Raw genomic sequence first — 26,243 nt, 5'->3', positions numbered from 1 at the left:
CTCACCTTTTGACTCGATTAAGTGTGTATGTGAACAGGGATAAATTGGTGATTTAACGCCATTCTGGGGTTTCCCAAGCTACTGCCTTTAAAGCAGGGCATTGGCAAAGTATGGCCAGAGGGAACTGGAACGTGATCATGTGAAAAGATAACGACAACCTGCCTTCACTCAGAGGATTGTATCTGCTTTTCTCTTGACAGGAAGTAATACTCAAGAGGGCCGCAGACCTGGTGGAAGCGCTGTATGGGATGCCACACAACAACCAGGTAAGCTTACTGGGGTTCAACCTGTGCAGGCTTCCACATTCAATGAAGATCTTGGGTTCCTTATTGGAGTGAAAAAGTATGAAAAAGATAAAAGCCACTTGCACAAGTTCAGAGTATAAGTCATTCAGACATAACATGTTGCAAGGCTATTCACTTCTCTCTTCTTTTGTAAATCTTTTATTGCCTTTTCTATGGAATCATTTTCCGTATGAGAAAAGGTACTCCATTTAAAACAAATTCTTCTGTGGGAATATGCTTCATAATTGAGGAAGAGAGTTACTGGTGCTTTATTTTATTCCTCTCAGGTTTTAAGCAAATTTCGGAGGAAAAAGGGGGTTTAATTTCTTCTCCTAAAAAGTATAACGAGGCCTGAATATTATTGTCTGCTTTTACTTCATAGAGCAACTTCATGCATATGATTCAGATTGCTCAGGAAACTATGAATCTGAGAAATCATTCACTCTCTTTTGTGTCACTTGAGTCAATGTCCTGGGAACACATTCCCACTAATACTTGGGGACACAGGTAGTCATACAACCTCCCCTTAACTTCAGCAGGGAGATGAGTTACAGCCTCTATGTCTATGTGACCCCAGAGTTCCTGTGTGTTCTTGGTGGAGAAGGGAAACCCTGTGGTGCTGTCATATACTATGAGATAGTATGAAGGGACAGCTAAGACAATGGGCAGTCAGCATCAACAGACAGAGTTATGCAGCCCAGCTCTGTCCTTAGATAGGTGAGTGTCTTTAAGTGAGGTCTTTGCTTCTCTGAGCCTCAGTTCCCTATTTGTTATATGGGCCTGATGATGATGAGACTAAACTCATAGGTTGGTTGAGAGTCCTGCAGAAATTAATGCAGTTAACCACGGAAAGCCCTGAGCACTGTGCCTGGCATGTAGTAAGCAATCAAAAAATGGTTTTATTAGGAGCATGATTGGGGGTAGCTAAAGCAGGTATTCCTTTTACTTTTCAGGAAATTATTCTGAAGAGAGCAGCTGACATTGCAGAGGCCCTGTACAGTGTCCCCCGCAACCACAGCCAGCTCCCGGCCCTCACTAACACCTCCGTCCACGCAGGAATGATGGGCGTGAATTCCTTCAGTGGACAACTGGCCGTGAATGTCTCTGAGGCGTCGCAGGCCACCAATCAGGGTCAGGAGTCAGAAGCCTGCTCTTCTCTCTCCCCATTTCCCTGCCCCTTCCCAACTGCAGGCTACCCTCTTCCCATTTATTTGGCACAAAACAATTTTTATTTAAAATTTTTTTTTTCTCAAAAGGGGAGATTCCTAATTTGTGTATATCAAATACTATTGTAGAATTTGGGTTCTAGCTATCACGTCTGGTAATCTGGTGTAGGGGGCTAGAAAGGATACATGCAGGTAGCCACCTCTCCATTTGACTTTTCACCATAAACCATGAAAGACAGATCACAAAGAGGGTTGGAATTAAAGTTCTGAGGGGCCAAAGCACATCATCCTCACCCGGGGAATAGGAACCTGTTAACTCCAGGGTACATCTCTTAGATTTGGATTTATTTCTGCTCCAGAATAATAATTTATAGGCCCTGCATTGCCACTTCTCACGGCCCTGCTAAGTATTTATGATCTTCTAAGAAATGTGTCTTTTGCTTGCTTCCCATTTTAATCACAGAGCTAGCACCACCAACCCACGCACATGAATCACCCAACCCCTTCCCTCTGGGATGTGGCGAGGGGGCAAGAAACAGAGACCTTCCTTTCCCCAGTCCTCCAGTATTGCCATCCGTCCTCCAGGACCACCCTCCTCACCCCTGGTTTTGCCCCCACCCTCAGGTTTCACCCGCAACTCAAGTAGCGTATCACCACATGGGTACGTGCCGAGCACCACCCCCCAGCAGACCAACTATAACTCCGTCACCACGAGCATGAACGGATACGGCACTGCCGCCATGTCCAATTTGGGTGGCTCCCCCACCTTCCTCAACGGCTCAGCTGCCAACTCGCCCTACGCCAGTAAGTAGAGATGTGTGTCCTGTGTTTCTGCACGTTTTCGCTTGAAGAACTCGGGGTCTTGCTGTGCGGCCCACTGTGCAGGTCTCCTCAGTCTGAGGGTCCCCACCCTATGAGCGTTGATCCAGGCAATGCTACTAAAGGCAACACTGTCTCCAGCAGAAATCTCTGCCCTCCCTTGCTCACCTTCCTCTCCCCAGGCTCCGTGAGTCAGAACTTTGCTGCGACCGAAAGCAGCAGTATGATGTCATTGCAAGAACCCGAGCTTTGAGTCAGCTGGAGAGGGTTTACCAGTTCTACCTGCTTCTACCAGTTACTGACTGGTGGCCCTGGGAAAATTCATCTCCTCTCCAAGCCTCAGGTTTTCTCACCTGTAAAATAGGGAAAGAACTAGCACTCACCCATACAGTTGTTGGGAGACTTTGATAACATAACGCATGTAATGAGCTTGTCCTGATGCCTGGCCCGTGAGAGGCACAATAAGTCCAAGTAATAATCATAATGAGGGAATGATAATAATAAGTGGTGCTGGTAGTATAGCATAGTAACAACAGTCTAAAACATAAAATTTCTCCCTTTAGGAATATGACTCCTTTATTTTTTTAATGCTTGGAATTCTTTCCCCTTTGTGTTTGATGTGTATTTAAAAAAACAAACTTAACAAATCAAAAAACCACACTCCATTTTTTTCAAAAATCTGACAAGATGAAAAACAATACACACGTACACAAGAAATGTTCTTTGATGTCTTGTCTCTGTCTTAAACAAGTTTAGCTTAAAGGATTTTTTGGTACAACATTTAGATTGCATCTAAAGAACCTCAGGGAACTGGCATCTTTACATATAAAATGTTATGGGCTGTGTCTCTACAATCTCTTGATCTCTCTCTGAGGATTTTTACACAGATAACCAAGTTCATCTTGGACAGTGTGGGTGACTCTTCCGTTGTGTGAAATGTAGCCAAACTCTTAGACATTTGTGGAATGACAGAAAATAAAGAACTTAATGTTGTTAAATGAAAGAATATTCACGATTTTTAAAAAAAAGAATGTTGGCTAAAAAAACTAAAAATTATGCTGTTTCAAGTAGTGGAAATGTGAAGTGTGCTAGTCTTTTCAAAAAGGAAAGATCACTCTTGGCCTTTGAGAGGAGTTATTCCTGAAAGTAATACTTAGAGACTTTTTCTTTCTGGGTAAGTTTTTATGCTCAGCGTGTGCTAAATTTTATATTTCTACTTTATTTGTTTGGAATCAGCAGCTTGTTGAACATTTAAAATTCCCCCCGGGGCCGGCCCAGTGGTGTAGTGGTTAAGTTCAAGTGCTCCGCTTTGGCAACCTGGGGTTCACGGGTTCAGATCCCGCCTGCAGACCTACACACCGCTCATCAAGCCATGCTGTGGCAGTGTCTCACATACAAAATAGAGGAAGACTGGCACAGATGTTAGCTCAGGGCCAATCTTCCTCACCAAAAATAAATAAATAAATAAATAAATAAAAAATAATAAAATAAAATAAAATTCCCCCAAATAATCTGCATACATTGTCCATGTCTGTCTGCTCAAGAGTCAACGTTTGGGGCCAGTTTCACATTAGATTTTGATTCATCGAAAGAGCATTTCTCATAGATCTATCATTTCAGTGTTCTCCCATCTACTTAATCAGAAAATGTTTCAATCATGACCTGAAAATTAAAAGGTGGCATTCTTAATTAAATCAATAAACTAATTGCTATATGGTAGCAATTCAATTTAGGGGCTTGGATTGTTCTGTCTTCCCAAGCCTGTGCAGACACCCAGCAACTTCAGCCTGAGATTGCATCTGTCAGACTGTGAAACTTCGAACATTTAATTTCCATTAATTGATTTCCTCAGTGCTCACAAATATAGCATTAAATTCTCAAATAGGCTCTCAGATGGGACGGTTGTATCTGCATAAATGCAAATAAAACAATAAACACAAAGCCCAGCTGATTTGAATTTTTGCCTCCATAATATTTAATTATTCATAAACCACTCATGTTGAAAAATTCTGAACAGAATAAAAAATAAAATAAGACATTCCACTGGTGAGCACACTTTCTGGTGTGGTGGCTGATAACTAATAATGTTATAACAAATGGAACTGTTTGACTATATTTCACCCCTTTCTCTGTTCACCACCCCCCTCCAAACTCCCTGCCTCTAAATACACATAATGATCGCATTTGCCAACGAGATTAATTGCCTTCTTCAGTGAACCAGCAGGATTTCAAGTCTAGGAATATTTAAAAATCAAACCTCCAGTGCAGGAGTTTTGCAATTTAAATGGGTGTTCTTATTGAGCGTATTTTCACATTTACAAATCCTAAGAGATGTATAAAAATGCTGGCTTCATTAAAAGAAAAAGTACAGTTTAGAAAATGTGTGTGAAAACTCTGAGGATGGCGGCTCTGTGTTCTGCTCCATAAAGCATCCGGTGCGTTTGGATTGTGTCATGCTCAGGGCTGATGACAAGGGGTTGTCCTCCCCACTCCCCCATGGCACTTGCTGCCTATGACAGAGTTGATTCCCACTTCCCTAACTTTCCAGAGCCAGCAGGCCAAGGGTAAGGCCACCGAAACAGCAGTTTGGACTCTGGTGGGCTGATGGGAAGGGGGCCTTTTCCCCTGGCAATCCATTTCCTTTGCAGGGTAGTGTAGTGGAAAGAGCACTGAATTTGGGTTTGGCTCCTGGCTTCACCACATTCTAGCGATGGCCCTTGGGCATGCCACTTAACTGCTTTCTGAGTCTCAGCTTGCTCGATTTGATGAGGTGTAAAAAGGTTGTAGTAGGCCCCATAGCCTATGACATAAAGTGAAAAGGACATGAAGATTCTTGTGAATGATAAAGCAATATATAATGTTTATTACAAAATGTGAAAAACAATACACTAAGGAGGAAGTGCCTGGAATTTGAATTAAGTGCCTGAAAATCATTGGACAGGATTCATATTTTTCCCCAGGAGATGGAAGAAATAGAAGGTGAGTGTATGGAAGTAGTAGTCTTGAGTGTAGAGGGCTTTTGTGTGTGCAAAATCTGTCTCCTAAAGTAACCATGAGATTATTAACAACTAGCAAATGATGCAGGGCCAGGCTGAGAGGACCTGGTTGGTAGAGAATGTGCATCCACCAAACTCTTTCATGTCCCCAGGCAACTAGGTTTTCACTGTCTCTGAATTGCCAGAGTTCTCCCATCGTTGATAATCCACATCCCCACTACTCTAAATACACATAATGATCGCATTTGCCAACGAGATTACTACTAGACTGTGAGTATTTACATAAGGCTCCTATCCTACTGCTTATTCGTTCACATTTATGTACAGCTCCATGGGGGATATAAAGAATTTGGAACTTTGACTTGTTGTTTGCATTATCCACAAATGTAGTACCTAGCAGTCTATTTATCCACTTGGCCTCCTACCTGCCTATATCTGTGCTGTGGAGCAGTAAGGAACTGTTAAATCCTTGAGGAATTCCTAGCTTCATGGGGAGAAAAGGGACACATACACACCACCATCTGCCAGTGCCTTAAGTTGGAATCCTGCCATTGTCTTCAATTCGCCCTTCTTCCTCACACCTCTCATTCCATCGGTGACCACACCCTCTCAGGTTGGTCTCCTTCTGTTTCTTGTATCCCCAGTCCCTTTGCTAGAACCTTAGTTTAGGCCCTACCTGGAATGCTTCCCCTGACACCTCCTCCACCTGAAGCCTTCTTTGCTTTTCCTTCCCTGCCTCCGCAGAGTTGGCCATACTCACCTTTGTCACAATTTTGTGCTACTCTATCCCTTATAAAAGCATTTTTGTGTCCTGGCCTGGGATGTCCCAGTGCCTAGCACACTTCCTGGCATATAGTAGGCCCACAATTAACATGTAAAAGATCACCAACAACAAAAGATAACAGGTGCCAAGTACCAAATGATGAAAGTGGACAAGATCCTGAGAGTTCAGTGAAAGCTCATGCTAGAAGGGCAGCCTGAGCAGGGTGGCCAGTAAAGGTCAGATCTGAGCCACCTTGTCTCAGGATACTGGGAGAGGCGCTGATTTCTCCTTTCCCATTGCCCCTCTCAGTTGTGCCATCCAGCCCCACCATGGCCTCCTCTACAAGCCTCCCCTCCAACTGCAGCAGCTCCTCGGGCATCTTCTCCTTCTCACCAGCCAACATGGTCTCAGCCGTGAAACAGAAGAGTGCTTTCGCGCCAGTCGTCAGACCCCAGACCTCCCCACCTCCCACCTGCACCAGCACCAATGGGAACAGCCTGCAAGGTAAGCCCCAGGCCCCACCTGGGCCAACTAGACGCCCAGACCTCACCCTCTGAGGGCTGGAAGCACACGCATCATTGCTGCGAGGGGATCAGCCTTGGGCCTTCCTGTTTCTCTCTGCCCTCATCTCCTCTGTTCTTTGGTGTTCACTGTCCTCAGCCCTGCCCCCTGGCCCTGTGCGTCTCTCCTCTGCTAGAGCTGCCTGAGCAGTCCTTTTTCCAACTCCAGCAATTCTGCTCAGGCCCAGGATTTGCTTGAGAACACTGTTTCTGCTCACTAATGCCATCGTTTCTCTTTTCTCCTCTCTCATTCCCTGTGGTTGCCATAATCAGACCAGTCTTTTGTGGACTCCAGCAAGTTCTCCACTGTAGGGTCTCTCCCAGGACTGGCCTTCTCCTGAATTAGGTCACTCAACCTTCCCTTCCTGTCACCAGTGTCAGAGTGAACATGTGTGGGGCTGATAATGGGGAGAGGGTGAGCCATGGCCCAACCAGAGCCCTGAGGTTAGAGCATTGGAGACCAAAGGCCCAAGACTTGCTGCTGGGAACCAGAAACCCCAAAATGCCACTGGAGTATTCTGGTTCATATTAAAATTGTTCAGTTTCATCCTCATCATGGAATATGGAAAATAATAGTCACCAAGAGTTGATGTGATCTTTCTATTCATTGAGAAAAAAATCCTATGCTTTTAAAATGGGTCCACCATTTCTTACATTTTTCTTATGTGCTGGCACTGTGTTGTGGTGTTGACCTGTACAACCACATTCATTCCCCCACAGCTGAGTTGTGTTATAGGTTCTCATAGCCCGTACTTTACAGATGAGAAAATTAAAGGTTAGGGAGGTTTTGAAGCTTATGAGGTTCTGTGGCAGAAACTGGCTTCAAACTTGGGCTCAAAAGTTCATCTCCTCTTTCCATCTCCCAAGCACTTTTTTACTCAGAGGAGGTGAAAAGGATGTAACCAGGATTCCTAAGGCAGCTGGCAGGAAAATAAGATCAATAAAATAATCAGCTACCATTTATCAAGCACTGAAGAGTGTGTCAGGCTCTGTGCTAGGCACTGAGCATGCTCTATCTTGTTGAATCCTCTAAACGTCCTGATGCAATATGACGACTGTTATGATCTCCATCGTACAGATGATGACACTGAAGCATAAGGAGAGTAAATGCCTGCCCATAGGCATAGCCAGTAAATGGCACAGAAGAATATAAACCCCAGCAGGGTCTGTGCCCCGAAGCCCCAGTCTACACAGCTCTCACAGTGTCTTCCTTCAGTGGCGGGTACGCCCATCTTCACTGATGGAGGTCAGCCATGGAGGTTGGGAGGGGTCAGGAGGGCAGCATACCCATCTGGGATTTCTCAGCTCTGTTTCTTATGTGTATGTATATGTATATGTATTTATACTTATATATACATGCACTCTGCACTGGACACCTTACATTGATGTAAGCTTATATCGATTCTCCCAAAGACCCTATGAGGCAGTACTATGCCCATTGTATAGATGGGGAAAGTAAGGCCCAGTTTGCTCAAAGTCACACAGCTAGTGATGATGGAGCCAAAATCGAACCCAAACATGTGACTCCAGAACCTGAGCTCCTAATCACTATGCCTTTCTGACTCCAGGAGGGAGTCAGACCATTCCTCAGAAACCTGCTGGCAAATCTGCCCAGCACAGCCAAAGTCCATGCGCACATAGCACGCCCATGTGCCTCCGCTGACATACACTGGCAAAGCCATCTTCTTAACGGAAGAGGAAGATAGCTGACTGAGGAACTCCCTTTCAGGCAGTATTGTTGATGATAGGAAATGCCACCCCCACAAAAGGGAGCCACCCATTCATGCAAGTCTGACTCTTTTTCAACTAAAAATAATGCTTTGTCACTCCCAGTACACCTCCACCTGGCAAACAAGGGATGTAATGCTTAAGGGAGCATAATTTATAATGGGTGTAAATAAGGATAAAACATATGGAAAGCAGAAATCTGCCAATCACAGCCCTTGTTAAACATAGATTTGACATCAGGAACAAGGTATAATGGGATTTGTAATCAACTACGGAGGGGTGGTGCTTGAGAAGAAAAGGCCCACGGTGCTTGGAAGGTCAACAGCTGTATCACCGGCCAACAGTGACTTCAGTGGGCAGCCCTTCGGCGAGGCTAAGTGTCTTTTCATGCCATATGGACCAAGGAGGGAGCTGGAAGGAACTGAAAATAGGGACTTGGCCTAGATTTTAGAGCCTCCTGGATTTAGGGACCATCTGGTGGTATAGGAGCGTGTGTGTTTAAGTAATGATGCAATGGCTTCAAGACAGGGACACATTCATTTGTCACCCCCAGCGTGTTTCTAACCCAAGTGTGCACTGATTCCAAAACTACAGAGACTGTTCCCCCTCGTCTGATTAGCAGCCGAGTCTCTATCTCTCCGTCACATTTCTGATACGCAGCTGCACAGCGTGGAGGGCTTGAGGTGTAACTCAGGGACACACTTTGTCCTGGATTTGCTATTGTGGACGACACTGCCCTTTCCTTATGATTGAGCCTGTGTACAGGAGATTCTTTCTGGACTTCCCCTACCCCATTCTTTCTGGACTTTTCCCTACCCCGTGTTCTGACTCTTAAGCTTGATTAAAAAGAAAAAAGAGGGAGGTTTATTTTTCCAATACTGCCATGTACCAAACGTCCCTCCTTTTGGAGGATGGCAGTGGAGGAGGTGTGAGTAGAGAAATTAAAGTCAAATTAACTGCACCATCTTCCTTTGAGCTGTCCTTCTTCCCACCCGCTCACCACACTTGGCAGGCAGGGCCCACATGCCCGGAATTGCACCTTGATCCTCTGCACACAATCCCTGCAGCCTTGGATGGGCTACACCATTGTTTTTAGGGAGCTCCTGCTTGGGGCTCAGAGTCTCCCTGAGAAAAATGGCATTCTGACAATGGGCTCCTAGACCTGTAACTGAAGAATTACTTCATCTTTAGCTTTCTAAACTCCACTTTTTCTGTTAAAAAAGGACCTGGGCGGGTTATAGAATTAGGGGTAAGAATTCTGAGTATTTCATTCCCTCTTCTCCTTTGCATTGTTACAGTAACACCTACTTCATTTGGATCCATCTAGTTCAGAATTGTGATCATTAAGACAGGGCAAGTGACGAAGGACGACTTGGTTAAGCAGATTGACCATATAAACAGGATTAGAGGTGACACATTTAGGCTGTTTAAGTGTTTTAAAGGCCTATTTACCTCTAACTACCACTCTGCTAATTGTACATCATTCTGTTTTTTTTCAAGCCTTAAAAGATCGTTAAAGGTCTTTCCCCAGCAGCCCTTTCTTAGCCTCCTCTAGTGACTGCATGCATGTTTGTTCCCCAACAAATACGCACTACCATCTCACATGATGGTGATGACGATGGTCACAGCCACTAACGTGGGAGGGCTTGTTTCTAGCCCCGCTTCTGCATTATCTCCTGTATTCCTCTCAACCACTCTTTGATGTAAAGGCTATTTATTGTCCCCATTTTACAGATGCAGAAACTGAGACTTAGAGGCAAGATGGCTCATCCAGAGTTACACAGTGAGCAAATAAGGGGAGTCTTGCATTAAAACCCAGGCAGACTGACTGCCACATAGGCCCCAATGCCATATGGCCATACTATATTCAAGCCACTGGGTTAGGCGCATGTGGACACAAAATCCTAACCTTACCAACTTTTCCTGTATTAGGGAAAACATGAACACAGTAAAGAAAGCAGATCTGTCTGGGAGAGGCTGGCACCCAGCTATGGAAGTTCAGAGGAGGGAAAGACTAGGGAGAATTCAGAAGAGCTTCATGGAGAAGGTTGCATTTGAACTGGACCTTGGATGAAGGGCAAATCGGATTTGAGCACAGGGAGATGGGGCAGGGGGCATTTTAAGCAGGATTAGGATAACCAGAGCCAAAGAGTGATGTGCAATACCCAGTAAGCTGCTCAGTATCCTGGAGCATTGGCACCAAGAAGCAGGGATGAGGTTGAACAAGGAAGTCATCAGCTCCATTCTTTCCATATATTTTATAGTTCTCAATTTCTACTGTGATTCCAACTGGCTTTCTATCCCAGGTAGATAAAACCTAGGACAATTTGCCATATGTCTGAGAATTTTTTTTTAGGACAAAGCAAGTCTTATCTCAGCACTTCTGGAATCTTACCAGATGTTCTGTTAAAAAAAATTGAAATGTTGCAGTCAAACAAATCTAGAAAATCGTGCTTACTGAATCACTGTCTTGTAGATCCACAATGCACCTGGGTCTGTTAAAGGCACTGAGACATCCTGCAGTTAAACTAAAAAGACTCTTCCATTTAGTTTTCTAAACTTATTTGCCCACAGAACCCTTTTCCAAATGTTAAGACCAATGAACATCCCATGAAAACTTTGGAAAATGCAGCTGTATTTTGAATTTAAGCAGAAATCTTCTTCCATTCTTATCTAGATAAAGCCATTGATAAATCCTGTTCCTAGATTCCCCAGGTGTGTCTATTTTCTTTTCTTTTTTTTTTTTTTTGTGAGGAAGATCAGCCCTGAGCTAACATCCATGCTAATCCTCCTCTTTTTGCTGAGGAAGACCGGCTCTGAGCTAACATCTATTGCCAATCCCCCTCCTTTTTTTTTCTCCCCAAAGCCCCAGTAGATAGCTGTATGTCATAGCTGCACATCCTCCTAGTTGCTGCATGCGGGACACGGCCCCAGCATAGCCGGAGAAGTGGTGCGTTGGTGCGCGCCCGGGATCTGAACCCGGGCCGCCAGTAGCGGAGCGCGAGCACCTAACCGCCAAGCCACAGGACCAGCGCCTGTGTCTGTTTTCTAAGTCAAAGACTTGAGACACCAACTATGCTCAGCCATTGTCCTGGAGACATCCTCTGCCTTCTAAAGCTTATACCCTCTAGGGCATGAGTTCTAAGCAATTTCAGGCCTCAGAGGACATCATTAATCAACAGAGAAGCAGCCCCAAGAAGGCTGTCAGCATGCCATTGGATCTACCCTCAATGTGGTGATTTTAAACCCCAACCATGTGCCGTTCAGTCTCTGCAGTGAAAAATTAAAAACAAAAGTCCAGAGTGATTTCACAAAAATTGTACCCACATACTGATTTTTGTCTTTCCCCACTTTGTTGAAGCTCTGGTTGGCTGGCCCCACCTGACTCTAGATATCATGCAGTCTGGTAGCGAGTCTCGTGGAATTGTCTTTTGCTTGATGCACATGTTCAGTTTGTGCAAGATCTTCCCCCTGTTCTGTTTCTGATTAGCTCATAATTATTACACATACGGTGGTTCGCGAAAGACCACATGCCACCCTCTCACTCCAAACTCTCCCAGCGCTGCAACACTTTCCGTTTTCTCTTTGTTCTTATCAAAATTGGAAACCATACTAAAAAATGCATTGCCTTTCAAACTAATAGTTTTCTGAGCTTCTGTCAGAGAATGTGATCACCCAGCTGCGGGGGAAAATGGCAGAGCCACCTCGATCTTGTGATGTCTTGGCACATGTTGCTCTCTGAGAGTGTCATGTTCTCATGGAAATCTTCATGGGCTCCACTTGGGCAAGTCAGTGTGCCAGTGGCATTTCTGGAACATTCCAAGCCTCAAACACCCATCTCTCTCACCCACATTAAGTAATCTTGAGGATTGCAGCACAGATACAAGAAAAACAGCTCCTAACAACCCGGGAGCTTCCCTGCAGTTACGCAGTGAGGTTTCTTTATTAAAAAGGCCTCTTTGCAGGTCTCTAAGCTCAGAAGCCACAATTGGGGATTTTTTTCCCAAAATTTGCTCATCAGAAAGTGTTCTGCATCTGGAGTTTAGGAAGTCACGGATGAGATTTACAGAGCTGTAACCCCCTGATATATGCAAAATTCGCGGTGAAGGTATGTGTGGGCCTTTTTCTGGAGAGAGGTGCCATGACTTCCATTAGACTCTTGGAGAAGTCTGAGGGCCAGCGAGGGGAAGGTAGGAAAGTGTGCAGACCCGTGCCACCTCCTAGATACCCTTAGATATTTTTGTTTGTTTCTGTTTTTAATTTTAATTATTTGCTAACATGAATAAACTGGGCTATTTCGTCTTTTTAAAAAGCCACATCTCCACCCTCTTATGAAATGCTGTAGAAGATCTGGTGGCTGTGAGAGGCCTTCCTGTACAGCAGCATTTGTCGGGGGGGCTGAGTTGTTTCCTACTCTAAAGAAGGCATGCCCTTGGCAGAGTCACCTCAGTCCCCACCCAGGGCACTTCCCTCACATATGTTCCCAGCCTAGGCTCTCAGCGTGCTGGAGTTTGCAACCCCTGTATTCCAGATAAAGAAGGGCTGTTAGCTACAGACTGGCACGTCAGTTAGCTTTGATTTAACAACTTTTAATCTGGCCCTAGTGGAGGTTTAATCTAATTAATCTAACACATTTTTCAGGTACCAAAACACTGCTTAGATCTTTTTTTTTTTATTGTTGAGGTCACATTGGTTTATAACATTATATAAATTTCAGGTGTGCATCATTATGTTTCCACCTCTGTATAGACTGTATCGTGTTCACTACCATAAGTCTAGTTGCCTTTTTTTTTGTAAATTCTGGCCATCCAAATGGGATGTTTTCAGGGCCCAACTGATAAATTTCGGCTAAATTAGCAGGAAGTTTGTCAGTTTTTTACTTTGCTTTGTATCCTATTGACACTGCCTGATTATCTGGCTGTGCTATAGGGGCCTGCCCTTTAATGTCAGGCACACAGTAGATTTTGGTGGAAGGCAAAAGTGGATTTGCTTCTTTTGCTAGAGGCTTAGAACTCCCACAGCAAGCCCTGCCTTAATAAGGGTGCCTGGACCCCCCTGCAGCCCGGATGAGAAGATCCTTAGGGAGGCAGAGGCATGCTGAGCTGTCACACTGCAAAGACTCTCTACCCTTCTTGCCTTTGGAGCTACAGAATCTTCAATTCTCAAGTTAAGGCTTGGATTGAAATACCAAGCTCCCCATTTCAGTCAAATCTAGGGCTCACTTGAATCTTAGGGGGACTTCATTTCCAGCTGATCCCAAATCTTTGGGGGTTTAGGTTGGTCTGCATTTGGCAAGAGACACTTCCTGTTTCTAAGAAAAATGGCTTATGAGAGCTTACGAAAAAGACTCCAGGAGTGTTTGGACTGCAAAACGCCTCTTGCAAAACAACATTTGGATGATTTACGTGTAAATGAATCAGAAACATGTGGATTAAATTTCCTTGTGAATACAGATGGGTTTAAAAATTAACGGAAAAAGTGTTTGGCAAAATGTTTTTTTTTTTTTTTTAATTGAATCTAAAATGTCAGGGGTGGGGGAGGGGAAGCAAGAGGGATGTGGGGGCCACAGGGCTCAGAGCCTCACTTAGCCTCCCTGGGTCTACTGCAGGATTTGTGGTACTTGGGGTTCACTTAAAAAAAAAGGCACATTCTTCCAGACATGCGATTTGAGAAACGAAGAGGGCCACTTCGTAGATGCAGTCATCACTGACAAGAACATTAATTTAAATTTAGAATTGCCAATAAAAAGAAAGCAATGACTTTCTCTCTCTGCCTGACAAGACGCTAAGCCATCATTGGGAGTCAAAGATGGCTGCCTCTCGCTTCTAATGTAAGCTTCACTCTCATCTCGACATATTTCAAAGTTGCCACACTGTTGCAGTTTTCTTACAGACGTCCCTTTATTCCTCACACCCATCATATGAAGTGTGCGGTATGAGATCGTGCCTATTTAATGTAAGAGGAAACACAGCCCTGGGAAGTTAAACAATCAACACAAGGTCACAGAGCTAGTGTAGCAGCAGAAGGGATGGGTTAGAAATAATAACAGCTAATCTCTATTAGGTCTTTCCTAGGAGCTGAACCCAGGCCAAGCACTTCACATATGTTATTTTATTTAAATCTCCAACAACCCTAACAATATCACAGCCCTTGCAAATACCGATTAACTGCATTTTCTAGCTGAGAAGGCGGAGATCCAAGGAAACAAGTAACTACTCTGGGGCACATACTCAGTAAGCAAGAAGGCAGAGATGGCATGCTGGCCTATAGGATTCCGTGCTCTTGTCAATACTTCTGTGTGTGGCCTCCTAACTGTGAACACTTTGAGATATTTTTGATTGCCCCAAAGAGCCTTCCCTTTCCCGGGATCTCACCCCAGCTTTTCTAGGCTATAATTTTCTAGGGAGATGGTCAGACCATTCCAGAAACCTTGAGTGAAGCAGTTGTAAAGAAGACATCCTGCATTTGTATGCAAACTGCCTCCTCTATACCTTCTCCCAACTTTATATGCCCAGTGAACAGTGCCTGCTGGGGCTGGCGTTTCCTTCTCCCAGGCATGAGGATTGAAATGAAAGCACTCGGATTGCTGCTCTGGTACTCAGTCTTCGTGCTAATACAGAGCACAGAGTGAGCCAGGGTTTTTTGTAGAAATTGCTGGCAGTTGGGATGGACCAGTTTTTTATTTTATATTTTGAAAGTGAAGGAGATAGGAAGAAAGAGTGACAAATTGAAAATTCTCACTATTTGCAAGGTTTGGGGCCGCAGCTTTCCCAGCGGTATTCAAACTATGCAACTTTCCAGTTATGTTTTAAAATTGAAATCAGATTTGGAGGGATGTTTAGGATCTTCTGTTCTGTTAAAAACACATACACACAAATGATATATTATCATTCTTAATAAAGTACATGTATGTTTTATAACAAGCACTCATTCCAGGGAAGATGAGAGCACATTTGTGGCTAATATTCAACCAACATAGTGGTGTGTGGGTGTTTTTTTCCGTCTTTTTTTTTCCCCCTCAGTGAGAAGTTTGGATGCAAAACCATTGACTTTGTCTTTTCTTTCCACAGCGATATCTGGCATGATTGTTCCTCCCATGTGAAAGAATTGCCTTGAAGAATTTTATTAATGAAGAGGTTGGATTCTGCTACAGAGAGTAATCTGATACAAGTCCCAGAGTGGAACTTTTAACTCAGGCCTTTTTAAGAGGAATCACAATAACTGCAGATTTTTAAACAAACAATATCACCGACCTTGCAAATACTGAAATTGGAAGGGATCTGCAAGTGCAGGGTGTTGGTTAAAGTTGTACCTCCCAAGTATTTGGGGGATATATTTATTCTGTGTTGATAAAAGCAAATCCACTTTTTCTTTTTTTTTTTTTAAGCTTAACTCTGCAATCATTTGTCTTTTATAAACCGTAAAGCTGTATACAAGGGACACTATAAATAAGACTCCATGTTTTAATTTATGATGTTTTTAAAGCTGTGTAAAGGGAGAATGAAGTGGTGATATTTACAAAAAAGTTTAAAAAGAAAAAAAAAGCTTGTATGGGACAGAATAGGAATGCCAGTTAGATTTTTTAGAAAAATAAGGGTCGGCTTTTGCGCCTTAAAGCATATCAAATTGTAGTTAGCTCAGACAGTGCATTTTCAATATCTAACTTAACATGCCATCCCTTAGCAGTGCAAGCTTATTTATCTCTTTCGTATTGTTGTCTTAAGTAACTGTGTAAATAAATGCAGGCTGGAAAGTTAAAAAGTGATGTAAGCGATCACGTTTTTCCCTTCTACTCAAAAATCCAGTGCCTCTAGACAGATTGTTAAAACTGCATATTTAAACCTGATATCATTCTCTCTTTTACTTATGTCAACTTCTTCTGAAGCCTAAGGCCAATTGAGAGCTTGGTGGCACACGTAAGTGTGAGAATCTCCTTTGAGACTTCATGGAACAGGGTCCAGGCACAGAATTCCACATTATGCCCTCCAGGTATCAAGCCAAAATCCCACTTACACTCCGCCATTTACAGGTTCAGAGTTTACTCATCCTAAACACTGACGTCACACCAATCCTCCAAAAGCTGACAAAAGCAACCTGGCAGGTATTCCCGATTTCCCACTCAGAGACAGCGCCTCCATCATTTGTCGACCCTTACATTGTAACATCATCGATTAAAGCGACAGGTTAAGTGCTTTGGAATTAAGAGTAAAAGGAAACTGGGAGAAAGGAAAAGGCTGAGACCTCCAAAACAGTTTTCTGTTCTATGGGAATTTTTGCTCTCATTATCTGGGAAGTGTTCTTAAAAATAAGAATTAATAGCAAAGATGCAGCAAAGCTCTGAGGATGCATTTGCCTGATATTTTTTTCTTTGCTGTTGTGTTTTTGTATGTAGTTATAAATACTGTAGATTTTTTGTGATTTTTTGCCAAAGTTGTTGTTCTATTTATACATTTTAATGTCTTAAGACAGTTTTTCAATATCACAAAAAGATTTTACTGCATATTTTGCAATGACAAAAAAAGCTCACTACCTTTAGCTTGCACATACTTGCAAAGTTAATTAAAAGGCTTTTTGTTTTAAAGGGGATTTTGTAAAATATCCATATAAATAATGTATTTATCTTTGGAATTTGTACATTGCTTTCCCCTTCTTCCTTTCCTCCCACTCCCAGTTTATTTTATTGTGTATGTTTGCTCTGTGACAGTGCGTATTTGTTGGGTCACCTACAGTTGTATTAGCTGTTTCAATGTGATTTTTAAACATTTCATTTATAGTTATTTTTAGTATTGTTTTAAACCATGCTTCAATTTTTTTTATTTCCACCCAAAAGCCATTGTCTATTTTTGTATTATTTGTAAGTTAAGAAGTTTTTTCCAATATATGGCAAAAAAAAATAGTAGCATATTATTCTTGTAGCATTTAGTTCTGTAGATGAAAAAAAAAAAATGTATCCTTTGCTTTGGAAGCTTACAAAAAAAACACCCTAATGCTGTTTTACTCTATTAATATGCATGGAATCTCTCCCTTTGGAGTGACGCATTTTGTGCATTAAATTCGGGGGAGAAACTTCATAGAAATCAATGAACATACTTTCTTTCTTAAGTCTGCTTGTATATTTCCTCTGTCTTTCACATCAATATAAACCAGCAGATTGGATGCCTTAACAATGCAAATCATATTCATTTCACTTGTACATTGTAACTGTGCACCCGAACTGTCAGTCATCACTAACATTCTAAGAAACAAGAAAAAGAAAAAAGACAAAAAAAAAAACCACAAAGAAATGGAAAAGCACAAAAGAACTGTTTTGTTACCTTAAGACAATGTAACTTTTTCTAGTAGAGCAAGAAATTTACAACAATGCTGCAACTGTGCATGCCCCCATATGGATTTTGCAATGGTTTTCACTAGACTGTCAGAGTGTGATTTTTATGGGTTGGGGCGGGTGGGGGAGGGGAGTTTGGGGAGGGAAGGGAGGGGAGGCAAGCTGATTTTTCATGGTGAGAAATAATAATAATGGTGATTAATAATAATAAACTGGAAAATGTAAGCAAGGTGGACGCATTGCTTCTCGGTACTCAGAAAGGTTGTCTGAATTCGTGTGGTAGGCTCTGGCCTGAAGATGTGTACAATTTAAAGCCATATTTTGTCTGGTGAGCCCCGTGACTGTGAAGGAACTGTCAGCCGGTGAGGTGTCCGGCTCAGACCCTGACAACACACGCCACCCATCTGTCAGCCATGTGTAGTGGTTAGAACTTTTCCTGAAAGTAAGTCCAAAGAGCCTTTAAAATATGTATAATTTGTGTTTTGTTTCCTCTATTTATATTGATTAGATGAAAAGATGTTCTGGCCTTCTGACCCTCTTTCTTTTACACAAAACTTTTACAAGTAAAAGATGTTCCCCTAAATACAGAATATGGCTTTAAGAAGAAAATGAAATAGAGAATTAAGATTTCAGTGTTGGGGGAAAAATACAGCTTCTGGATGACTGGATTGCATAACATGCCCTGGCCTCACATTGTACTAGGATGCAGCGTAATGAAGTCATCTCTCAATCTACTAACCTTTCACCTTCTTATCAAACTTTTTGACTAGACACACACTGTACAGTTCAATTGTTAGAGAACCTAACTACTGTAGAGATTGTTATAATTTTTTTTTTTTGCAAAAATTCAAGCTGTAAAAACTTTTCAACTTTCACAATATTTAATTAAAGTTACTTCCTGTCTGTGATGGCAACTCCTAGTTGTGTATTCATTTCTCTATTTCAGATGATCCAAAGTCCAACATAATATAAAAGGTCTGTGTTTGCAATTACTCAGACCGATGTTGACACTCAGGGAAAAGAAATTAGGGTGGTTCTGGGACACCCACTTTCTTTTTTTGTAAATCCTTGGGGACTTGCTAATCTGGGATGCAAATTGAACACGCACAGCGTACTGCTGCCCTCTGCCGGCAGCATCTGGATGTGCACGTGCCCACACTGGCCCACAGAGGAGCCAAGAACCCCAACTATTTCCCCAGCTGAGCAATGAGATCTGCTTGCAGTGACTGACTTATGAATCCAAGATCTGGCCATTCCAGAACGCCATCATCCGTGCTGCAAGTCTGAACCGAGCTCTTCACATACAGCTGCTAATTAATCCCAGTGAGCCTTCTGGTCAATTAATTATGTGCCCTGGCTCATTGATGAGGAGCCATGTGTGAACTCAGAACCTCCTGTAATCCATAGTTTTAAATACCGTGTGGATAAGACATTTTCTTTCTTGGATAAAACCAAATTTATCTGGAGTGAAATATTCCATAAACACCCAATAGGTCCATACTCCTGCAAAATTGTTTCACTTTAAGTTCCATCATAATCATAAGTCTTTCCAACTGCATATTCAATGCTTTCCCTACTTTTCCCTACTTTTGCAATTATTGGACATGATAAGGTTAATGATGCTTGTAAAATGCCTTAAAAACTCAGCAAATAGGCCGTAAACCAAGAGAAACTTGCCGGCCAGAACTAATAGGGTGTCACACAACCACTGTCGATCATTTGTGGTGGGCATTGCTGATACAATTTGTTCTGGAATAGAGCCCAGTTTGAGGTAAGGAAAGAGTGTAACAAATAAATTAATAAGTAGAGAATCTACCATCCTTTTCTTAAAAAGGGAATCTATGTTGATCAGTTTGGTCATTCAATACACACTTTAAGAATTCTGTATTAGATGCAGGTCCCTGTATTAGATGCAGAATAACTAGATACTCAAATCCAAGTAATCTAGAAAGGCTAGATGAGACAAGAATGTCACCATGCTCCACAGAATAGAGCAGACATCCACATCCCTACATACTGGCTTCTACATTCCTTCAGGTCTGTTTCTTGGAAGCATTCGTTTATCCATTCAGTCACTTACACCTTGCAAGTTTACTATGCATCTGGCACCAGGCAAGGCACAGTGGATTCCATAGTGAGCACAGTGACGACACGGTCCTGCCCCCATGGAGTTTATGGTTGAGTGGGGCAAGCAGACATTAAGCAACTACACAAGTACGTAGTAACAAACCAATAATGGCAATGAAGAAAAGGGTTGAAAACTCTGAAAGTATGTTACAGTGGGATCTGATTTAACCTGAAGGGCTGGGGAAGGTTTCCAGAAAAAGTGACATTTGATCTGAGATGTGAAGGATGAGGTAGCCAGGTGGGGTGGGCACATTAGGCAGAGGGAATGAGGGCAGGTGTGAGGATCTGGGCTTTGGGGGTGGATAAGGTGCATTCAAGAACAGAAAAGCTGTGTGAGTGCAGTATGCAGATATGCAAGATGGCACCGTGGAGCTTGGAAAGTTCAATTCAGAACATGCAGTGAGCGCTACTGTGTGCTTGGCATGTACCAGATGCTAGGATGTACCAGGCAAACCGGTCATAACTCCTGCCTGTAGTGCCTAAGGCACAGCTCATAAACTCACAGCCCCACATTTGTCTACAGGGGCTATGCTCGTAAAACAGGACGGGGTGAGCTGGGGCAAAAACAGACAGGGAACGCGTCGCTTGCTCCAGGCAGATGCTCCCACGTGGGAATGTGGGCCCAGTGATGCCCATCTTTCATTTTCTACGGTTGCCAAGTATATTGTGGGGAGTTTTTGTTTTTTTGGTGTGAAATTTTCATTTTTGAAATGTCATCTAATCCAAAAATAGTGCTTTCAAAACACTGCATTGGGCAAAGTCCATGAGCTCTAGAATGTCAGTTTGGGACTTCTGCCCAAAAGACAAGTTACTAAAGGAGATGTTTACACAGCCTAATTTGAGAGTCATAGTGACATGTCCTATCCATGGAGGTCAAGGAATACTGCAAAAGGTGGGCCTGAGTGGCGTGGATAGGAGCTCTCCAAGTAGTGAAGGGAAAGTAGGGCATGGAAAGCCATGGTCAATGCCACTGGAGCTGGCTATATGAGAAAAAAAAATTGCTAAAATTAATGGAAAGGAATAGGGATATGAGAAAATGGAATATGTAATTGTGAAAAAATTTCCTATATTTTACAGTAGGCACATTCAATGTAAAATGTATAGATCAGGTGTTTTTTTTAAATCTCCTTTTGCCTTACAGAAAGGCCCTCATGAACAAGTTCATTTTTAAGTAGACTTGCAGAGAAGTAAACTCTTGCCAGCACACCGTGCTCGGGGCCGTGCCCGCCCTAGCATGCTCCAGATCACTCACATTCTCAGGAATGTTGCTCCTGGAATTATTTTCTCTCTCTAATATCATCAACTTCTCCTTCCTCAATATTACTTTCTGATCAGCCCACAAATATGATCCCATCTTAAAGAAAAAAATAATATTTTGACCTCACTTTGCTTTCAATCTGCCCACCTTCTTTCCGCTCTCTTTTATAGCAAATCCTCTCGAAAGAGTTGTCTGTGTCTGTCGTCTTCTCTTCCTCATTTCTATCCTCTTGTTATCCATATTACAATAGATGTTAACAGTAATGATGAATCATGGGGAGTCTTAAACGCTGTAAACACGGAAACAAATGTATATTTTAGATGTATCATCCTCGTAGCCACATAGAGAATAAATTGGAGAAAGGCAGAGGGGAAATAGAGAATAATTATGAGGCTATTGCAATGGTCCAGGCAAGAAATGAATAGTTGAACTAGAAGGATGGAAAGGAGGAAAATAGATGGTATTAGAAATATTTAGCATTGTGATTATAGTCAACAATACTGTATCATATACTTCCAAGTTGCTAAGAGACTAGATCTTAATTGTTCTCACCACAAAATGAAATGATAAGTACGTGATGTGATGGAGGTGTCAGCTAACACTATGGTAGTAATCATATTACAGTATGTAAATGTTATCAAATCAACACGTTGTGCACCTTAAACTTATACCATGTTATAGGTTAATTATATCTCAATTAAAAATAAAGAAATATTTAGGGGATAGAACTACCAGGATTTGGCGATTGATGCAAGGTGGGGATTGAGGGAGAGGAAAAAGTCAAGATCAACTCAGTGTTCTGACTGCAGCAACTGCTATGAAAGAAATGGTTGATTTCTCTCTTTGGGCTGTTTTCCCTGCTATGATGCTCTGATGGAGTTCGATGGTTAAATCCTCCCTACTGTTCCCTTTGCTTTCCTTCCCTCTCCCAAGTACGATCTTCTTCTCCAGAGGCTTCTATATTTACATTAGGAATGAAATTCAGTTTCCGGAACTGAAAACATTTTGTTACCTTTTTTTTTTAACGTAAGCTTCAAGTAGTTTTATCTCTTCTCTCTGGAGAGTTATGCTACAGTAGGACTGATTTTATCTACTTAGCATACTTCTTTTCCCCACTGATTGTAGAATTTCCACATTCTATATTAAGAATGAAAGTTCCAAGCCCTGGAATGAAGCACAGGCCTGAAAGCTGTCTTTCTGCAGGAAATATCTTGCACAGGAAATTATACTATAAGGAGAATCTAGTACTCCACATAGGAGTTGAAAACAAAAAGGAAGGAGTCCCATTAATTTGTTCAATAACATAGATTTGGGTGGGATTCTGCCAGGATAGTAGTGGCCATAAAATGAGGGAAAGCAAGAACAGATGAATTAGAACCAGGCAGTAGCCATGGCCGTCTCTAACACATTTGTATATTCAAGACATTCTTATTGAGGACCTCCTTTGTGTCAGGCACTGTGCTAAGGTCTGGGGGGTTGATTGTGTCTTAGATAGACCCATTTCCTTCCCTCCTTACTGCCTAAGGAGGATAACAGGTATGAATCAGACAATCAGACACACATATTTTCACACTGTGATAAATGCTACTGTAACCCTAATACATCTGAGGGAACATGTGGCTCTCTCTCTGCACATGTTCAAGCCCACCTCAACACCCAAAATTAATTTAAAAGGAATTGGATTTCTTATTCAAATCCCTTAAAGGCCATTAAAAAGAACCTACAAAATGGCAATCCCTCTTTAAACTCTCTTTCCTCTAGTACTATCCATTTCCTCACTCCTCACCTTACTCAGACTCCACTTTCCTCAATCTATCTGACAAAAAGTCTATTCCGAGTTCGCATGATTTTTCTTTTTACCTCTCCCTTTTCCCATCTCTCTCATTGAATTATTTTCAACTAAGTCTTTTTCCCAAGAAGAAAATCTTTCCTCTTTAGTCGAACTGGGAAAAAGCGAGATATTGGGCTGGTGAAATATGATTCCCTTTGTCAGGTTGTAAGAGAGGTAAGTTCATAAATATTTCCTTGTTAACAATGTTTGACGTCTTACATTTTCAGGGGCAAGAATAGGGAGCATGAGCACGTAGAGCAAGAGGCATCGATCTGCTCATGTTTGAGAGAAGACCTGAAGGAGCAGGTGTTAGCCAGGCAAAGCTGGGTGTGGAGTAGAGAGCACTCCAAATGGAGGCAACAGGTCGCCACAGAGTGGAGGACTGCTGCCATTCAATTTTTCCCTACAGAATCCTCTTCCTTCTCGTTCATCTCCTCCTTCTGTCATTTCCTTTTTTTCCTGCTTTCTGTCATCATTTCCTTCATCTCTGTCTACACAGCAGTCCTGATCAGTGTCAGGTTCACTGGTAGCTCTTCAAGCAGAGCCACTACTCTAGTTATTCCAATACCCCTCTGGGTAGCCTGTCTCTTGCTCTTTACCCTCACTCCCACCTGCCCCATGAATTTACTTCATGGAATTCTAGGGTCATGGCCAGCTTCTCTTCAATCCTTTAAAAGCAGTTGCAAAGGGTAGGGATCCCCAGTATTGCTCTTTATAATCCAAAGGTCAACATTACTGCCCACACTTTATACCTTCAAAACCATCACAGCCCAACGTGCTCAATTGAAAAAGCCAACATTGAGTCCCCCATTTTTTTCTCCACAAGCACAGAATATTATGGCACATCCATAGGTCCAGGAAAATACCAATTTGCTTTATTGAACTTAAAGGTAAACCTAGAAAAAGAAGGTAAAAATAAAGAAAGAGATGGTATTAATGGCAATTGGCATTCCCTTGCTGGGGGTTTTCTTTTACATGAGGTGATATTCTATGAACCTTACAGAAATTTATGTGTTAAATTCACGTAATAGGCATGTAATATGGATATAATTATCCTCAGCTGAAAATGAATTGCTCACCAACCTTATGTGAGGACAGAGTGTCCCTGTTGGGCCTTGAAGTCCATTTACTTAAGACATATGGACACAACAGTTAGTATATCTATTGAACGTATTAACTCAATACAACCTCAGAACAATGTAATAACAATGTAATAACTCAAATGACTTCAGAACAAGAAATCACTCACATTTTCTAGTCCTCAGTTCCTCATCTATTAAAAAAAAGTGACAGTAAGAATATTTATCTTAAAATGTATCTGGGAATATAATGTTAAATGAGTTATCATTCAGTGCCTGGCACATATTAGCCACTCTGTTAATATTAGAAATTGTGATTCTATTATGTGTGTGTATGTGTACATAGATAGAGATATATAGATATATCATAATACATGTAACTGATCTCAAACTAATAGGTATTAAGTTGTTTCTTATTTTTTGATATCATATGCAACATTATGATGGACATCTTTGATTTAAAAAAAAATAAAATTCTTGCAAGTCCTTCCTACTTCTTAAAAGTTAACTGTACAGTATCCCTGGCATCTAAAGGGCCACCCAAAGAAAGGATTCCTCTTTAACAAGCGAAAACTTTCCCAATGGCTCCCATATCGAACCAAAATATGATTTGTGGCTGATGCTTGTCATAAGCACAAGCAAAACAATACATCTCCCCCAAATCATTTCTTCTCTTATTACGCTTTAGTACTGGAGAAGGTACCAGTGAGCTCTAGACAGGCAAGAAGAAGAATCATTCTGAATATTGTCATGTGCCAAAAGAAGTGGACTCTGTGCAATAAATTTGCAGGGCAAGGTCTTAGCACTCCTGTTGAGGATGGGAAGAAGATGAAGGTGGGAGGTGGGCCACTTGGGGACACAAGGAAGAAGAGTGAAGAAATATTTCTTTTATGTTGGCATCCATAAATCATTTCTAGATGTGTGATCCTGCGAAGCCCCTTCATAGTTCAAAAAATATAAAAGTAACAGATTTAGGTGAAGTGAGAGCAGGTGAAATTTAGATACGATTAACAAAGTTATGGAATGGACTGTTGGGGCCTGTTTGCATTCAGAATGTGAAATCTCTTAAAATAGCTTATTCCTTCTTCACTCACTCATTCAACTATTTAAGCGGCTACTATGTGCCTGTCTTTGTCGTTAGAGCTGGGTGTAAGAGGTGCTGGACAAGAACAATAAGCCGGTACAAAAACAAAAGCAAATTAATAAGTAAACACGTAATTCCATGTTGAGAAGAGGGAAATTGGCAGGATGTTATCTACCTCCTCATCTTACTGATGTTGGGCTTGCCCACGTGACTGCTATGGCCTGTGGAACGTGAGCTGATATGATACATACAGAGACCTTAGATGTGACTATGAAGTCTGGCGTGGTTCTTGCACTCTAGAGATCCGCCATGAGAAAAACTTCCCCCAGGAAGCTGTTGAAACTTCAAACTGGGTCCTGAAGTGACCACACATGGAGCAGACCAGAGCCCACCAATATCCTAGAGCTGAGCTGCACTGACCATCAACCTGAAGCAGAGTCACCGAGCCACATCTGCCAATATCAGCTGTTCCTCGGATCTAGTTCCCTGCAAAGCTGTGATCATGAGAATTAATACTTGTGAGCTTTGGAATGATTTGTTATATGGCATTATTGTGCTGATAGCTGACTGACACTGAAATAGAAATCTAGAAGTAGGTGCAGTTGTAAGAAAAGCCTGAAACAATAGGAGGTTAGGAGAATTGTGACCTGTGTTATGCAATGGTGAGACATTTAGTAAAACATTTAGCAAAAGTAGTACGTCTCATAATCTGGAAAGGCAGACATGTACCTCAGGGAGTGGGGAGGAGATCTGAAGATGAACTGGCTGTAGGTAGCCACATTTGATAAAGTGCTACATGAAAGAGAGGAGCTCAGAAAAGAACAGTGTGACACAATTGAGAGAAAATACAGAGGACTCAGAAAATCTGTGACATGCTGGGCTGGAAAATGATACTGTTTTTCATCTCTAGACTCTTATCCAGTAAAATATCCTCAAAGTAACATATAGCCTGAGGGCAAAGATCAAAACAAGGGCATGGCCGTCAAGAGACAGCCCAGGAGCATAGTCTAAATCAAGGGTGTGGCCATCATAGCCTTTGTTAAGAGCTCTGAAAAGATTAAGTAGATCCTTTCAGCTGGACAAAGGGTCTTCTAGAAAGATTACACAGAAGCCTAAGGTGCCCAAATTAAGAACCATAATTAACTCTAGAGAGAAAGGCATTTTTGAAAAGAATTATGAGTTGGCTTCAGTGCATAGAATTTACTGGAATTAAATACATAAAC

The 26,243-nt window shown here is 42.1% G+C and overlaps 1 protein-coding gene across 1 annotated transcript in view; it reads left to right on the top strand.

The window, feature by feature from the left end:
• Positions 1–17,735, top strand: part of EBF1 (EBF transcription factor 1) — a 386,380-nt gene extending 368,645 nt beyond the window's left edge. Inside the window, exons 12-16 of the mRNA XM_058544975.1 lie at positions 201–266; positions 1,238–1,415; positions 2,075–2,254; positions 6,338–6,532; positions 15,387–17,735. Of these exons, the coding sequence (XP_058400958.1) occupies positions 201–266; positions 1,238–1,415; positions 2,075–2,254; positions 6,338–6,532; positions 15,387–15,418 (651 nt within the window). The 3' untranslated portion in view covers positions 15,419–17,735. The remainder of the gene's footprint in view (positions 1–200; positions 267–1,237; positions 1,416–2,074; positions 2,255–6,337; positions 6,533–15,386) is intronic.
• Positions 17,736–26,243: the final 8,508 nt, after the last annotated feature.

This window comes from Diceros bicornis, chromosome 1 (assembly GCF_020826845.1).
Source record: "Diceros bicornis minor isolate mBicDic1 chromosome 1, mDicBic1.mat.cur, whole genome shotgun sequence".
In the NCBI taxonomy this organism is placed as follows: domain Eukaryota; kingdom Metazoa; phylum Chordata; class Mammalia; order Perissodactyla; family Rhinocerotidae; genus Diceros; species Diceros bicornis.
This window is presented reverse-complemented; position numbering and strand designations above follow the sequence as displayed.